General features: G+C 55.3%; 1 protein-coding gene across 8 annotated transcripts in view; it reads right to left on the bottom strand.

Moving 5' to 3' along the window:
* Positions 1–1,620: 1,620 nt before the first annotated feature.
* The window catches only part of Abcc6 (ATP binding cassette subfamily C member 6), a 49,274-nt gene continuing 34,655 nt past the window's right edge, over positions 1,621–16,239 (bottom strand). For 4 of the 8 annotated variants that reach the window (XM_021640365.2, XM_021640366.2, XM_060378833.1 and 1 more), the window contains 11 exons: positions 15,191–15,314; positions 14,469–14,676; positions 11,270–11,580; positions 10,065–10,264; positions 8,206–8,332; positions 6,709–6,810; positions 5,620–5,766; positions 4,901–5,059; positions 4,649–4,815; positions 3,033–3,227; positions 1,621–2,716 (listed from right to left, as the gene is read on the bottom strand). In XM_021640365.2, the coding sequence (XP_021496040.1) occupies positions 2,608–2,716; positions 3,033–3,227; positions 4,649–4,815; positions 4,901–5,059; positions 5,620–5,766; positions 6,709–6,810; positions 8,206–8,332; positions 10,065–10,264; positions 11,270–11,580; positions 14,469–14,676; positions 15,191–15,314 (1,849 nt within the window). In that variant the 3' untranslated portion in view covers positions 1,621–2,607. The other 4 variants (XM_060378815.1, XR_009590384.1, XM_060378845.1 and 1 more) reach the window with 4 other exon arrangements.

Raw genomic sequence — 16,239 nt, 5'->3', positions numbered from 1 at the left:
GCCCCACACTAACGCCCCACACTAACGCCCCACACTGCGCCCCACACTAACCCCACACTAACCCCACACTAACCCCACACTAACGCCCCACACTAACCCCACACTGCACCCCACACTAACGCCCCACACTAACGCCCCACACTAACGCCCCACACTGCGCCCCACACTAACCCCACACTGCGCCCCACACTAACTCCCCACACTAATGCCCCACACTGCGCCCCAGCAGGCCGTCGTAGGTCTATCGGGTCCAGCACACCCTGGGAAGGTTCTTACCACTCTGCACCTACAGCCGGAGAGAGGGCACCCCAGGCTGAATGCACAAGGCGCTAGATCAGAGCACACGCCTGTCCACAAATAGCAGTCTACATGGACACTGTACAGCACGCGTGGAAATCCAAGTAAGAGCACACGTGGATTCAGTATAACAGGAATTGTCTCGCATGTCCCCTCTAGCAGCAGCCACGGACTTCCAAGTGCAATTTCTGTCACGAAAATGTAATAGCCTGCAGGACTCTCGGGAATATCAGCAGGAGCGGCTATCCTAGCACATCAGTGCCCACGGGTCCATGTTAACACACGACGGCGTCTCCCAAACCCCATGTGCTAGTGCTGTAAAGTATAGAGTTTATTCACAGGATGGCGGAGGAATGCTGGGACAGCCTGGCACACGCCTAAATGAGCGTAGCTGAGCCTTAGGTAGGAACAGAGCGGAGCACTTGGATGGCAGTCCCACAGTGCAGTGTCGCGAGAACACGTGGCAAGAATTACAGCCCCTCCCCCAGATGCACAGCGGGACCGACCACACACCCACTAGAAGGCAGCACACACGAGAACGTCGCTGCACCAGTGCACCTGGACAGTGAGGGGCCAACGCAGAAGTACACCAGCCACGCTGGGGTCCTACTATCCGTGTGTGCGTGGACAAACACAATACACACAGGTATGCACGCACACACACACAAACATACACATGAAACACGCATGCACAAAACATAAACATACATGTGTACACACGTAAGCAAATACATGTGTGTACACAAACAGAAATGTACACATGCACATACATAAATTTATACACATACATGTAAACACACTCAATATACGTACATACACCCACAAACATGGATATACATATGTACATGTACATAAACACACATGCACATGCAAATATACAGTTACAAAAATTATACATAGGTACACACTCAAATCTACACGTGTATACACAAATGCACACAGACACAAATGTACACACATACACACAGTAAGTACATGCAAACATAAATATACACATGTGCAATATATGGATATGTCCATGAACACAGACACCAACGTACACACTTACACCCCCACAAACATCCTCGTGTGTGCCAGTTCATTCGAGGCACCGGAACGTTTGTGGATTTTGGAGGTGGCGGCTCAGTAAGACACCCCTTGTCTCGGGGGTCGGTGTGTGATCTTCCTAGAGCCACAAAAGAGAATCTTCCACAGGGGGCAGCAGCGCCACACGCATGGCCTGTGGCTGTGGTTTTCCTCGGTTTCTCTGGGAACCTGCTCTGGAGGTGGGACTGGGTGAGTGTGTCAGCTGCTCTCCCTTGCTGTGAAGAAATACCACCGGAAGCAACTCTGAGGAGGTTTATTTTGGGTCTCGGTTCCAGAGGTGGAGTTCGTGATGGCTGGAAGGTGTGGAAGCAGGAGCAGGACGCAGCTGCCACCTTTCATCCACACACACAGGAGGCAGAATGAAAGGAAGTGGGAAGAGCCTGGAGCCCACCCCGCAGTGACACAGATCCTCCAGCAGCTGCTTCTCCCCAGCCAGCATGCCCGCTGGGAACTGGTCTTTGGGACACTTGGGCCTTCAGGGCGTTTCTCACTCAAACGGCAGCAGGAGGCATCCTCACTTAGGAATTACCCAGGCCACTTTTGCCTTCTAGAAAATTCCTAGCACATTTGCATTTGGAGGTTTGGCAAAGTTTTGCAAAAATGTCCGTTTTAGACCAGTTAACTCAGAGGTCTCCAGATATTTTCCACTTCAAATGTCCCTCCGAACATGCTTTGGAGGGACTCTTTGGCCCCTCCCTGTTCTAGTGTGACTAGATCATGCCTCAAAAAACGATGACAGCAAACAGTACTGCATCATACACAGACTCACAAGATTTGGGGACATGTGAATACGAGTCTGTTGGTGTCAGCGTGCCACCTGATCTTGCCCTAGAACAAAGAGGGCAGAGAGTCCACGGCTTCCCTCTTCATCATTCTTCAAACTGCGTGAAATCTACAGTGACTTCAAATTAAGTAGTTAGGGGAAATGTGCACACCATCACCAGGGTGTCCAGCCTGATCGGCCAGGGGTAGGGGGTGGCCTTGAAGTGGACAGCTTGGGCTGAGAGTCACCGTCCGCTTTGGCTGCAGGGTGAGGATGGCCTTGCTCAAGCCAGCCTGGGCATGCTGGGTTCTTCTTGGTATTCCAATAGTCTATCGCTTTCTCTGCCATCATCCTCCCAGACAGGAGTCTAGATTGGACATCCTGTGGAGTCCCAGTGGCCACTGGGTCTCTGGCGTCTCCAGTGACTCTATGGCTCTTGGGGGGTGGTGAAGAGTCCTGACTCAGGCAAGGCCTGACTCCTGGGCGAGCCTGTAAAACAGGCCTTTCTGGGCCAGCAGCTGGGCTGGGCTGCCACTCTCTGCCACCTGCCCCTCGTCCATGACAAGGACCCTGCAAGGAAGACATGGGCAGTTCTTGTGACAACGGCTGAGGCCCTCGCTGAGAGCCCAGCTCTGCTTTGAATCCACTCCCCAGGTGTCTGACTTTCCAAGCCGCTTCCTGGCCCTCCTAGCATCCTGGCCCTCCTAGCATCCTGGCCCTCCTAGCATCCTGGCTGCACAGGTCCTGGGCAGAATGCCTTCCCCAGGGGCTTGGTCATGCGCCCGGCACAGTGGGCACTTCTTGATCCATCCCTGGATGATTTCAGATGAGCACACTGAGTGTCTCCCCTGCCTCCTGGGCCCCGTGATCACTGGGGATGACTTACCGGGAACAGTCCATGACAGAGCGCAGGCGGTGAGCGATGAGCAGGACTGTGCACCGAGAGAACCAGCGCTCCAGGGCCGCCTGCATTTGCATCTCCGTCCCTGGGTCCACAGAGGCGGTCGCCTCATCCAGGATGAGGATCTGGGTTTTCCGCAGAAGGGCACGTGCCAGGCACAGGAGCTGCTTCTGACCCACGCTGAAAATAAACTGCACGGTCAGGCTAAGCAGGTGCCATCAGTTGGCATGACAGGCCTCTCTACAAGCAGGCCCCGGGGAAAGCTGCTGGTGGCACCTGCTTGTGTCGTCCCCACCCCCACCCCCGGAGGGGCTCCGTCTTCCATTTCTGCTGCCTTAGTGCAGCCTCACTGTGGCTGACACAGTCACACCTTCTGTGCCTTGGTTTCTCCACCTGTGAGAAGGCTGCTTTCTTTTTTTCCTCTTTGTGGGTGCGTGCGTGCGTGCATGCGTGCATTCGTGTGGAGGCCAGCAGTGACACCCACTTTGCTTCCAGAAAGCAGAGACTCCCCGACCCAGAGTGGGCAGCCTTAGCTAGGGCTCCAGGTCTCGCATCTCTGTCTCCTGAGCACTGAGGTCACAGGCAGCTGCTGGGCCCACCTGGCATCGACATGAGACCAGGGCATCAGGCTCTGATCCTTGCTCTCGTCCAGCAGGCACTGTACCCACTGGGCACCTGTCTCCCAGCCCCCATCATAACATGCCAAGTGTCCAACTAGAAACCAGACACAGAAGGCGGCTGTTGTCCCTTTTTTGTTCTATTTGTTTGACACAGGGTCTCACTATGTGGCCCTGGCTGCCCTGGAACTCACTATGTAGACCTGGCCTTGAACGCGTACAGATCTGCCTGCCTTTGCCTCCTGAGTGCTGGGATTAAAGGTATGGAGTACAGCCTTACTTGTTTTCTGTTTTTTTCTTTTTTTGTTTTTTGAGACAGTGTCTTGCTACCTAGGCAGGCTATTCTCAAACTTGAAATCCTCCTGTCTCAGCCTCTTGAGTGCTGGGATCACAAGGCCGCAAGAGCAGGATCAGTTATGAAGGACGGTGCCGCTACGATCAGGGAGGGCTGTGGGCCGGGGCTGCAGAGCTTCTGAGGCATGCCCAGCCCTGCCCAGCCCTGCCCACCCCACGTTAACCACCCTGCACCCCAAAAAATGGTGTGACACCCCTCATTACGTTACATGTGTCTCCTCCTTAAAATGTTTTAGCAAAAGGCATCACTAGAGAGAGGGTTAAGTTGGGGACATGCCTTGAGTTCAGACCCCGACCACCGTGTGAAAGCTGGGCAAATGTCGCAGCCCAGCTCTGGGAAGGCAGTCAGGAGGACCCTGGGAGCTCATTGCTCACCAGCCTAGGAGGACCAAAGAGCACCAGGCTTAGCGAGAGGCCCGGTCTCAAAAAATATGGTGGGGAGTAATAGAGGAAGACACCCAAGTTGACCTTTGGCCTCTACACACACACACACACACACACACACACACACACGCTTGGCACTGCAGGAAAGGGTTGGGGCTTATATTAGCAGAAGGGGTCTGCTCAGAGTCCAGACTGTCCCTCCCTTGCCCTCTTCCTTCTGGTCCTGCCCCTGGTGGCTGGCCATACCTCAGGTCATCTCCCTGGCCAGCACACTCATACTGCAGCTGGCCAGGCAGGCTGGCCACAAAGGCCTTGAGCTGCACCGTCTCCAGCGCTGCCCAGAGGTCTTCGTCAGTGTGCTCCTGAAGCAGGTCCAGGTTCATCCGCAGAGAGCCTGGGAACAGGACCGGGTCCTGGCCGGGGGGACAGGAGGGAAGCCGTCAGAACAGGGCCGCCACGGCCCCTCCCCCACCCCTGCCCCACCATCCGTGGTCTCACCTGAGGGATGATGGTGATTCGGGACCGCAGCGTGTGCAGCCCCACACGGGTGATGGGCACGCCGTCGATCCAGATGCCACCCTCAGAGGCCTCCTGAAGCCGCAGCAGGCCCCAGGCCAGGGAAGACTTCCCGGCCCCTGTCCTGCCCACGATGCCCACCTGCCAGTAACGGAAGAGTGAGGCCACCTGAGCAGGCCTGCCCCAGGCCTCGAGTTCACAGACCTGTCTCTGTGACCCCCTCCACTGAGCATGCCGCCTCAACACAGCTGCTCACTGTTCCATCCCCCCTGGGCACTCTAACTTCTGATAGTTCTGCCCTTTGCCTTTATGTCCTGGCCACCTCAGTCACCCTCCATCCTTCCAGGCGCGCCCTCCCATTTCCCGGCATCCTCCTGCCTCCCACCCTACCCGTGCCTTCTCCTTCTCCTCCTCTTTCTTCTACCCACCATCCGTCCACTCTCCCACTCACTCCCAATCTTTCTTTCTCATTCCCCACCCTACACATGGGTCTCTCCCTTTCCTACACTCTACCCTCCTCTCCTCTGTCTTCCATCCCTTATCCCTCCTTTCACGCAGCGAAACATGCCTCTCCTCCGGGGACAGCAAGGTAGATAGAGAAACCCCCTGCCCCCGAGGCAGATGGGGGCCTGGGAAATGGAAGCTGAGAAACCTCAGCCCAGGAGCCTGGCGCCCACAAGGACGGGCTGGGAGCCGCCCACCTTCTCTCCTGCATGGATCTTCAGAGACACGCCCTTCACAGCCAGCGGCAGCTCTGGTCGGTGTCTGAGCCCGAAGTCCCGGAATTCAATCTGTCCGCTCTGAGGCCAGAGAGGCTGCGCTGCACAGGTGGGCAGCCTCCAGGGAGCCTGGGTCAGGGAGAGGTCAGGCACTGCTCAGAGGAGCTGCCCCAGACCTCTTCACAGGGCCTGCCTCGCAGAGCCTCGCCTCCCACTACACTGTTCATTTGGAAACTGCCCCAGGGCATCCTTGTCCCCTTTGGGGACAAGGGCTCAGTGTATATTCCAGGCTAGCTTCTAACATTCCTGTAACCCAGACTCACCTCTACTTATTTAGCCTGTGCTGGCCTCCAAATCACTATTTTTCCAAGCTACACTCCAATTCTCTGTGTAGCTCAGGATAACCTCTAACTTGTTGTGTAGCCCAGGCTGGGCTCCTGCTTGCTTTATATAGCCAAAACTGGCTTCTAACATAAGTAGCCCAGGCTAGCCCACAATGTAGCCCAGGCTAACCTCAAATTTTCTACCCAGCATAGCTTTTCACTACGTAGCTCAGAGCAGTCTCAAACTTGCTACATGGACCAGGCTTCCAGTGCTGGGGTTTCCTTGGGGCCTGCTGCACCCGGCTTGAAGCCGTGTCATTTACGTTGCCGCCCTGTCCCCGTGGCGTTGCTACCGCACGCCTGAGACCTCATGCACCGTGGGTCTGTTCTGGCTCACTGCAGCTGTGAGGTCGTCCCAGCTTGCTGCTAGGTTAAGATGCCATCCTAGCAGCACTGTCCTTCTCATGGGTGATGGCCTCGTCCTGTCCGTGCCCCGCTGCACGTCTGGAGCCTGGCTGTCACTGTGACACCGTCACCACGCTGAGGGAGCGCCCTCCTGCCCCTCCTGCACTGTCACTCAGCGCTCAGACCAGTGACCTGCCCTGCTCCAGGGAAAAGCAGGGTTTTAAGCTCCTCACTCTTTCTGCCACCCTGACTGACTCCAGCCCACGGCGACGCTGCTTGTGGGAAGGAAGGGGCAGGCAGCAGCCTGGCCACGGCACCCCTCAGTCCATCACCCTGTAGTCACCTCTTTGGGGGTGCTCTCGTAGTCCTGCACCCGCTCCACTGCCACCATGCTGTTCTCCAGGTCCGTCCAGCTTCGGACCACCCACTGCAGAGTCTGTGTCACCTGGGATGAGAAGACACCCCAGCCGGGTCCTCTGGGTTCTCAGTATCCGGCCTCACTACCCAAGTGCCAGGTGGGGGTGGAGAGGGGGGTGTAGGAACAGGGAAGTCGAGGGCCTGCGCCCACAGGGGTGGGACCGGACTTCCACCAACAGCGCATAGGGCGCAGGTGACAAATCCACTGGCCCCAACAGGAGACAGCACCAGGAGGGTGCCTGGCCCTCCCAGGACACCAGAAAGACCTGGCTCTGTGGGTTCCATTCAGGCAGCCTCTGCAGTCAGGCTAGGCCTCCCCAGATTTCCACCCTGCTCCCAGCCCCCGACTCTGTCCTCCCTCTTTTGGCTGTGCCTGTCTGACACGGCAGGGACAGCTGCCGCAGGCCCCGGCCTTTCCTGCTGCTGCCGGTTCTGCCCGGAGCACGGACCCCCAAGGGAGATTTGATCCGCAAAGCATGAAGCAACAATTCCACCATCTGACGCTGTCTGTGCAGATGAGTGAGAGAGAGGAGAGAGAGAAAGAGAGAGAGAGAGAGAGAGAGAGGAGAGAATGAGTGTGTGAGAAAGGAGAATGTGAGAGAGAGAGTATGCATGTATTGTGTGTGAGACAGTGTGTGTAAGAGAGAGGATAAAGAATGTGTGTGTGAGGGTGCGTTTGTATGTGGGAGAGAGAAAGTGTATAAAAGAGAGTATGTAGCCGGTGTGGTGTACACACCTGTAATCCCAGCACTTGGGGAGGCAGAGACAGGTGGATCTCTACAAAGCAAGCCCAGGACAGCCAAGGTTACAGAGTGAAACTCTGTCTCAGAAAAAAAAAAAAAAAAAGAGTGTATATGCCTGTGTTTGTGGACACGGCATAATAGCAAAGCTAACCACAAACACTCCGCTAGGAGCCTGCTGTCAACACCTCCCCGGTCGCAGCTAACCCATGGATGTTCAAAGCGGCACATCACTTGGACGGGCACACGGACGGTCTGAGCTACTTGCTTGAGGCCACACAAGGCTCCCTAAGAGCCATACTTCCCCAGTTCTGGGCAGTGGAGACCCGGGAGTCCCTGGAAATACTCCAGAGGGCCCACCTGCCTCTGACTGACCCACGCAGGTGAGGTGAGGTGAGGTGAGGAGAGGTGAGTGAGGTGAGGAGAGGAGAGGTGAGGTGAGGTGAGGTGAGGTGAGGTGAGATGTGGTAAGGAGAGGAGAGGTGAGGGGAGGTGAGGTGAGGTGAGAAGAGGTGAGGAGAGGTGAGGAGAGGTGAGGTGAGGTGAGGCGAGGCGAGGCGAGGCGAGGCGAGGCGAGGCGAGGCGAGGCGAGGAGAGGAGAGGAGAGGAGAGGAGAGGAGAGGAGAGGAGAGGAGAGGTGAGGTGAGGTGAGGTGAGGTGAGGTGAGGTGAGGTGCTGGGTACCTGGAGGGCAGCGGAGACGGAGAAGCCCACAAGGCCAGCACTCAGGTGAGCCTTGCTCAGCACAGCACACGTAGTGGCCACGAACACCAGGCCGTTCCCCAGGAGCTCCAGGTTGGCCGCCAACCACCTGTAAAGGGATGCACAGCTCAGCAGGACCAACAGGACCCACTTCTTTGGGTGTGGGGGCACTGGGCACGGCCGATGCTTGCCACCCCCAGGGCCCTGCAGTGGCTGTAAAGCCTGGTTGTGGTAAACGCTCAGGACCCCTGGGGCCCACAATGGGTCCGAACTTGGGGAGGAGAGAATACTATTCTGTCTACCTAGTAGCCCAGCTGCAGGCTGACACATGCCGGAGGATCCGTAGAGCTTCCTGTTTTGGAGATGTGTATTTTCTATCCCAGCGCGGCCTGTTCCCTCCCAGCTCCCTCCCTGGGGTGCATGTGGCTACATGTATACACGCGTGTGCAAGCTATACTCTCATCTGTCATTCCTCAGGTGTCATCCACCGTGGGTTTTGCTGTTTTGTTTTTTTAAAGACAGGGTGGGTTTCTCTGTGTAGCTCTGGAACTCACTCTGTAGACAAGGCTGACCTTGAATTCAGTCTCGTGCCTCTAGCTCCTGAGCGCTGGGATTAAAGGCTTGTGCCGCCACTGCCAGCTGGCTCTACCAGTGAGACAGGGCTCCCACTGGCCTACAGCATGTCCAGAGTTGGACTGGCTTGCCAGCCGGGCTCCATAAAGCCCCTCTCCCGAGTGCTGAGACAAGCTCGCGCCACACGCCTGGGTGCTCTGTAAGGCGAGTTCTGCCGACCAGCCACGCCCTCCTACCCGTGAGGCAGGCTCGCTACCTTCTGAGAGGTCTCCTCGCCCCGCCTGCCTCCTCGTTTGGCTCTTCCTCACAAGCACCCAGCTCCAGTGCTACCTCTCCTGGGAGCCTGCCCTTGTTGGGTTTCTCCTTTCTCTCTCACCCACTGACCTCCTTCCCGTGATCCTCTTGCCAGCCAAATCATTTAATGTCACCAATTGACATCACCGCTAGGAGCCCTGGGCTTTGTGGGGACGAGGATCTTGTTTCCTCATTTCTGGTTCCAGTCCATAGTTCAGCAGGAAGTTTGTGCTCAACGAATGCATTCTTGATGGATAGTAGTGTGCCTCTGTCACTGGGTCCTGTTCTTCCGTTCATCCGTTTGTCCACTCATTTATTTAACAGATAGTGAGTGTGTATTATGGGCTGGGCATATTCAAGGTGCTCGGACCGGACTGAACAAGCACCTATCATGTCACTGGGAGCCTCATGTGTGATGTCTACTCCTCCTGCTGCCGGTGGAGAAGATACTCTCCCCACTTGAGGAACTGAGGCTAAGAAGGGCTGGGACAGTGCCAGGCATGTGGCAAGCACGTCACAGGAACTCCCGGCAGTGATTCAATCGTTCATGCCACCCGGGTGTGACCGCTTGAATAAGTGGGGATCAGAGAGGTTGTGTAACTTGTTCGGGGTCCGCCAGCTCAGAACCGCAGAGCTGGAAGTTGAGCCCACATCTTCTCTTGCTTAGCCCCAAAAGGTGGTTAAGGATGCTTGGTACCGGCCTCCTTGTCACCAAGGAAAGAGGCTGGCATGGCTGGCTGGCAACGCCACTTCTTCCTGTGCCTCAAACCCACTGGACGTCAGGGACTCTGTTGTTGTGTGTGTTCAGATGTTCTCAGTGGGACGAGGCTTCAGACTGTCCCAGCTTGTGTGACTGTGGCCAAGCCATCTGGGCCCTCTAACCATGCAGCTCAAGTCTGTGTGTGTGTGTGTGTGTGTGTGCGCGCGCGCGTGCGTGCGCGTTCCAGGTCTATTCTGATCCCGGCTCTTCCTACCTGTCGGCTACCAGGCGTGGGAAACTGACCCTCTGGTTTTCATCCATGAGGGCGTCGTGCTGAGTCGTGAAGGGTCCCTGGGCCCGGAAGGCCCTGACCACCAGACTGCCCTGGAAGGTCTCAGCCATGTGGGAACACACAGATGAGTAGCTGGCTGACTCCAGGCGCCTCAGCTGGCAGGAGGTGGCCACGTAGAGGCTCTGCGGTAGGGGACGGGGGAGGGACAGAGACAGGGAGGAAGCTCTTAGAGCACACGAGCAGCTGGCGCCCTCTGCCGGGCCTGCTTGGGCCCCTTGCTTGCTTTCTCAGGAGCAGGAGGACTGGCCAGCTGTTGATACGGCAGCAGGACCCAGTTCAAAGCCATCTCCGCCTGACTCCAAAGCCTCTGCCCCCGGTCAGGTGGACTGAGGGACGATCTGGGGCAGCTGGGGCCAGCAGCAGTCACGATCGCTAACAGGAGAGCTGGGAAGGGGTACTGTCAGTCATTGGCCTCGACAAGTAGATGGTCACATGGCCCAGTCTAGCTGATAGAGCTCTGGCCCTGTGATTGGTTTAGGACAAGCACGTGACCTATCACCACAGGCCAATTAGAATCTTTCCTGAGTCAGTGAAAGACTTTCTTGGGGAGGCTGGGACGAGGCAGACCGGAGGGCAGCTGAGGTCAGGACAACTGTCTCCTGGCAAAAGCGTGTATAGACTGAGGCCTGGCTAGGCTAGCCTGAGCTTCTCAAAGACCAGAACGCAGAGTGTCATGCAGCCCAAACTGCCAGGCTGTGAGTCCACTCAGGCAGCAAAGCTTCCCAAAGAGCTGGGATTACAGATGTGGCCCACCGCTCCTGGCTCAAGTGCTGATCTTTGTGTGAGGTCAATTTCAGAGGGCCTCTGGCCTGGCAAGGTAAAACAGTCACCTTAATGCAATACGGTCCCACCTGTGCAGCTCAGTGCTTTGCAGTGAGCATGGGAGGAAGGAATACTGCAACAAGTAAGGCCCAACACTGAGACATGAAGAACTTTAGGAAGGGACTGAGAGGCAGAGGCTTGTGTGGGTTCTCCGGGGTGCTGTCTCTGCCCTGGGGGTCAGGAGTGAGGCTTCTAGCCTCTCTATTCCATGCCAAGCTGCAGACCTTCCCCCACCAAGCCTTACCCAGAGGCAGGGGACCGCCAGAAGTGACCTCAGCTAGCCCTGGGTCCTGACATCTCCATACCTGAAACCCAGCGTAGAGGAACATGAGAGGCAGGATGGCCACGATGGCGAGGGGCGTGGCCATCGTCACCGCCAGGCCGACCTCCAGGAGCCCGAAGGCGTAGGTCAGCAGAGACCTCAGCTTGTCGGGGATGTCGGCATCCACCGTGTCTGTCTCCCTGGAGAAGCGGTTCAGCAGGCTCCCGACTGGCGTGCGCTCGAAGAAGCCGATGGGAGAGCGAGCTACGTCCCAGAGGAGGCTCCGGAAGAGGAGGCCTGAGGCCCGGGCCCCACCCAGGAACACGGCAGCCACGGAGGCAAACAGTCCGATGGCTGCAGAGGGGGAGTTGGAGTGGAACCCACTGTTGGGCTGGGCCAGGTCTCCCAGCACCCCAATATATGATGTAACAGCTGGAGGGCTGAACACAGTCTCCCCAACTCATGTCCACCCCAACCCCCAAATGCAACTTTATCTAGAAATACGAGTTTCATAAGTACAATAAATGAATATTCTAGATTTAGGGTGGGGCCTACATCTGTTCTTTGTATCCTAAGAACGGGCACAGGAGGCAGATATACAGACAGAGACAGAGAGTGGTCGGTCACAGCTAAGGGGAACACCAGAAGCTGGGAAAGATTGCAAGGAGAGGTACTGCCAGGCAGACACTACTGTCAATCATGGTCCCATAGTGCAGTGTAGGCAGTCACGTGACTCAGCTAGCCAGTTAGGGCACCAGCCACGGTGTTACTGACTGGTTTGTGATGGTTGCCTGACTCATAAAGGGGCCAGTCAGATCCCTCCCTGTTAGATGAAGGATGAGCTGGATCAGAGAGCTGTGTTGGGGCTACTGAGGCAGCCTGAGGGAAGCAGAGTGCTCCCTAGCCTTCTGCTCCTGCTCCCGAGGTCTACCCCCACAGCCTCCTCTGTGATCCTAGAGACTGACCAGTTCACAGAGACGTTTTCTTTTGAGACATGGTCGCATGTAGCCCAAGTTGGCCTTGAACTTGTGACGTAGCAGAGGAGAGCTTCGAATGCCTGATCTCCCTGCCTCCACCTCTGGAATGCTGAGACTTCAAGGGTATGCCATCACAGCCCTAGGTTGTCAGCACACAGCTGTGTGCCACCCAAATGGGAGTTCAAGTTCATTCCAGCTTGGCTGACTGACAGCTCAGGGTCTATCTGGATTTAGCGACCACCTGCATTCAGGCAGCTTCTCCCAGCTGTGCAGACTGGTCTGTAAGTGAGAATTTTGGTGTCCTTAGAAAACACAGAAACGTAAGAACATGCTTTTGTTTTAATCCCAGGTGTGAGGACATGGGTCTGCTCCACAGCAGTGGACTATGGTTTGTGATTGTGACAGTTGGAATTTTGGGGAGCTTTCAAGGGGCATATATATGTAAATGCTAGGGCCCTGAGAGGCAGGTGGGCTGATGGCTGGTTGCTGTTGGTTGTGATCTGTTAAGCAGTAATGCATAAAGAGGAAACAAGAAGAGGAGGAGGAAATTAGATGTCCCGATGGTGGTTATCAAGCTTGCCCCAAGGAGCTAGACGCCTCTAATCAACAGGAAGTAATCCAACAATGACATCATCCTTTTTTTCCTCTCCTGTCTAGTGTGAGGGGATTGAAAGGGAAGAAGAAGAGAGAGAGAGAGGAGGGTGAAGAAAGAAGAACCCACCAAGTAAGTCTGGTCACACAGGTCTACAAACTGTAAGGGTCCCTAAAGTCAGGGCCAGCATTCCTATTTTACAAGGGTGTCAGGCTCATGGCATCTTGCTGAGGTGGCTATAGTTCTAGAGAGTCACACGAAGCTGCCTTTTGTTTGCAGTGGTGGGGACTGAACCCAGGGCCTCACGCCCGCGAGGCAAGCATCTACATGAAGTTCTAGCCTCAGATGCCCCCATTTGCTTTTAACTTAAAAATTGCATGGTGTGTGTGTGTGTGTGTGTGTGTGTGTGTGTGTGTGTATCCATGCCAGAGCAGTCAAGAGGTCAGAAGACAACCTAAGGGAATCTGACCTCTCCTTCCACCTCACGGCTCACTAAAGTTGAACTTAAGTCAGCAGGTTTGGTGGCAGATGCCCACACTCCAAGCCATCTCCCAGGCCCCATTTTACCCTAGTACCTCACCAGCTTACCCGGGCTGTCCTTGAGTCCAGGATTGTACCCATCCTATCTTCAGCCTCCAGGAGCTGTGGTTGCAGGCGTGTGACACTATTGCTAACTAACCCAAACAACTAACGGGGCCAAACTCACACGCTCAAGAAAACACTTTGTTTTCACTGTGGCCATGACTGAGACGGAGGAGAATCAGGGATTGAGGACAGTGGGGAGACGGGAATAGGGAGGATGAGGCTATAAAGACAGCATAGGTGATCCCTGAAGGGCGTGGCTGCTCGGTAGCCTGAGTGTGAAGTTGTGGGTCTCCACAGACCATTGCTGGTGCCACTGCGCAGAAGGTCCAGGATGGCTTAGTCAATATCCTTGTTGCAATATGGCCCCACCACTTTGCAGCCTGGTGTCCCTGGCAAGGGGCACATGGGAGCTCTTTGCACCTTGCCTTATGGCAGAGGTGAACCTACAGTCACTTCAGGAATTATTATTATTATTATTAATTATTTAGAAGGAGTTGAGTGTGTGATGCACACCTGTAATCCCAGCATGTGGGAGTTGAAGCAGAGCAATCCTGAGTTCGAGGTCAGCCTGGACTAGGAGGAAAGACTGTCTCTCATTGAAATAGCAGGTTAAGTGGGGCTGGGAGAAGGCTGAGTGGGAACAGGTCTTGCTGCCATGGCTGAGCACACAACCCTGGGATAGCATGGTAGACAGGGAAAACAGCTCCAGCAGGTGTGGCCACACGTGTGCTGTGGTGTCCACGTGTTCACGCACACACCGAAAAGAAGTAAATAAATAAGCAAATGCTTTTTGAAGAATAACAAAAATTTAAAAAAAAAAAAAAAAGGAGAAACTGGGAGCGGTGGAAGAGGCACTGGGGAGGGTGTGACTGGGACTGAGGTGTGATGAATGTGGCAGTGTCAGGAGGCTTGCGGCAGGCGATTGATGTCATTAGCTAACCTCAGAGACGCCGTCTTAGAAGCACTGTCCCAGGCCCCACCTAAGGACACAGTGATGGTTGGTCCTGGGACATCCTGGGCAGATACTCAAGGACAGAGGAAGTGGGGTGGGGGGTAGGGTTTGAGCCATGCTCACTGACGTGGGTTACCTTGGAGACAGCCGAGGAGCCCAAAGACCCAGCCGCGCAGGGCTGTGTGTGCCTGCCGCCCATCCACGACGGGGTCATCGGCCCAGAGGCTCAGCCAGTAGCCCTGGCAGAAGGACGCCACTTGCTGGCAGAGGAAGAGAAACAGGGTGTAGGTGCAGAGGGGTGTGCCCACCGCCCGCAGGTAGCTCAGGTATGTGGTGGTCTTCACCTAGGAGACACGGAAGGGAGGGTGGCAGAGAAGGGGAGGGGGGAGGTCAAACGCCCAGAGGCAACACTAGCGAAGCCTCAGGGGGCATGCCATCTACCCTACAGACCCTGGCCTCAGGATGCCTCTGCAGAGACTCACATGGGTCATGAGAAGCCATGATGTGGGTGAATGAAGGATGAGTGAGGGGATGCTCGCACAGGTTAAGGATAAGGTGGGCTGACGGATGAAGGGGGGCAGTATGGGAGATGAGAACGATAGCGTGGATTTCGGATCTGGGCTTCCTAGACTTGAGTGTTGGTCAGAGAGGCAAGTGTCAACCCTTGCATGCCTTGCTCCTTCATCTCTAAAATGAGGCTACTACCGTTTAGCTTTTCTGAGGGACCGGGGTGATGGGGGAGATCATAAGGATTAGGAAACAGGAAGGTTATAATCTTATTTGTCCCACAGTAGGTGCCTGAGGAAGGTGAGTGCCTTCCCCGGGGTGTTGGATCTGAAGCAGGAGCCTGCCCCTTACCCGGCCATATCGCACGCCGTCCTCTCCAGTTGTCAGTCCTGTCCCCTTAGGGTCATCCAGAGAAGGCTCTGTCTGTGCATCTGAAGTGCTGTCCTTCACAGGGGCTGACTCGATGGGCCTGGGCCTATCATTTCGAGAAAAATCAGGATGGGTTAGTGTCTCTTCCCATACGGGGCTGTGAGCTCCTTCCGGTGGAGCCAATGAGCTCTGCAGCATTCTTCCTATTTGGTCATTCATTCACTTAGGATGGAGGGAGGGGTGTGCATTCACGGATGCATGGGTGGATGGATAGAAAGAAGGATGCATGGATACTGGCTAGAAAGAAAGGATGGATAGAAAGCATGGGTGGACAGGAAGAAGGGAGGAGAGATGGAGGGATGGGTGGGTAGAAAAAGGACGGGCAGGTGCGTGGATGGATAAAAGGAAGGGTGCTTGACTGCATGGGCGTGTGGGTGCATGGGTGGATGCCTGATCCAGGCACATACTTCCTCCGACATGGCACCCAGCTCCATCACTGGAGTCAAGCAAGCCTTTCCCCTGCTGCCAGTTCACCAAAAGAAAACGTTGTCCAAATATGGAACCCATCTTCCAGAGTTTCCCTTTGGCCTGAACTTGGTTCCGGTTGTTTTGCTCCTGCCGCGCACCCTTAGACCCCTCACTGCAGCTTGTCTGAATGTCAGTTTTTCACAGTTCTGATGCTAAAGACATTCTTATTCCTGTCAGCTGTGGAGGTGTGGACTAACTTAGCTGTTCTGTGCCTGTGTCTCTAGGTACAAAATGGGGCTATCTGTCATTTATTGTCTGTTTATTGTCTTCCTAGCATTCATCAATCATGCTCTCTCCCATGAATCATCGATCCACCCATCCTTTTTTCTATCCATTCGTCTGTTCCTCGTTCCTTCCCTCCACCATCCACCCCAGCATCCTTTCATGTGTCCAGTCTTCCTTGTATCTAACCATTCATCTTTCCAGTCATCCATGCTTCTTTGCACCTTTCCTTCCATACATTCATTCATTCATCCATCTACCATCTGTTCTTCCATCTTTCC

The sequence above is a fragment of the Meriones unguiculatus genome, chromosome 1, assembly GCF_030254825.1.
Source record: "Meriones unguiculatus strain TT.TT164.6M chromosome 1, Bangor_MerUng_6.1, whole genome shotgun sequence".
Classification (NCBI taxonomy): domain Eukaryota; kingdom Metazoa; phylum Chordata; class Mammalia; order Rodentia; family Muridae; genus Meriones; species Meriones unguiculatus.
This window is presented reverse-complemented; position numbering and strand designations above follow the sequence as displayed.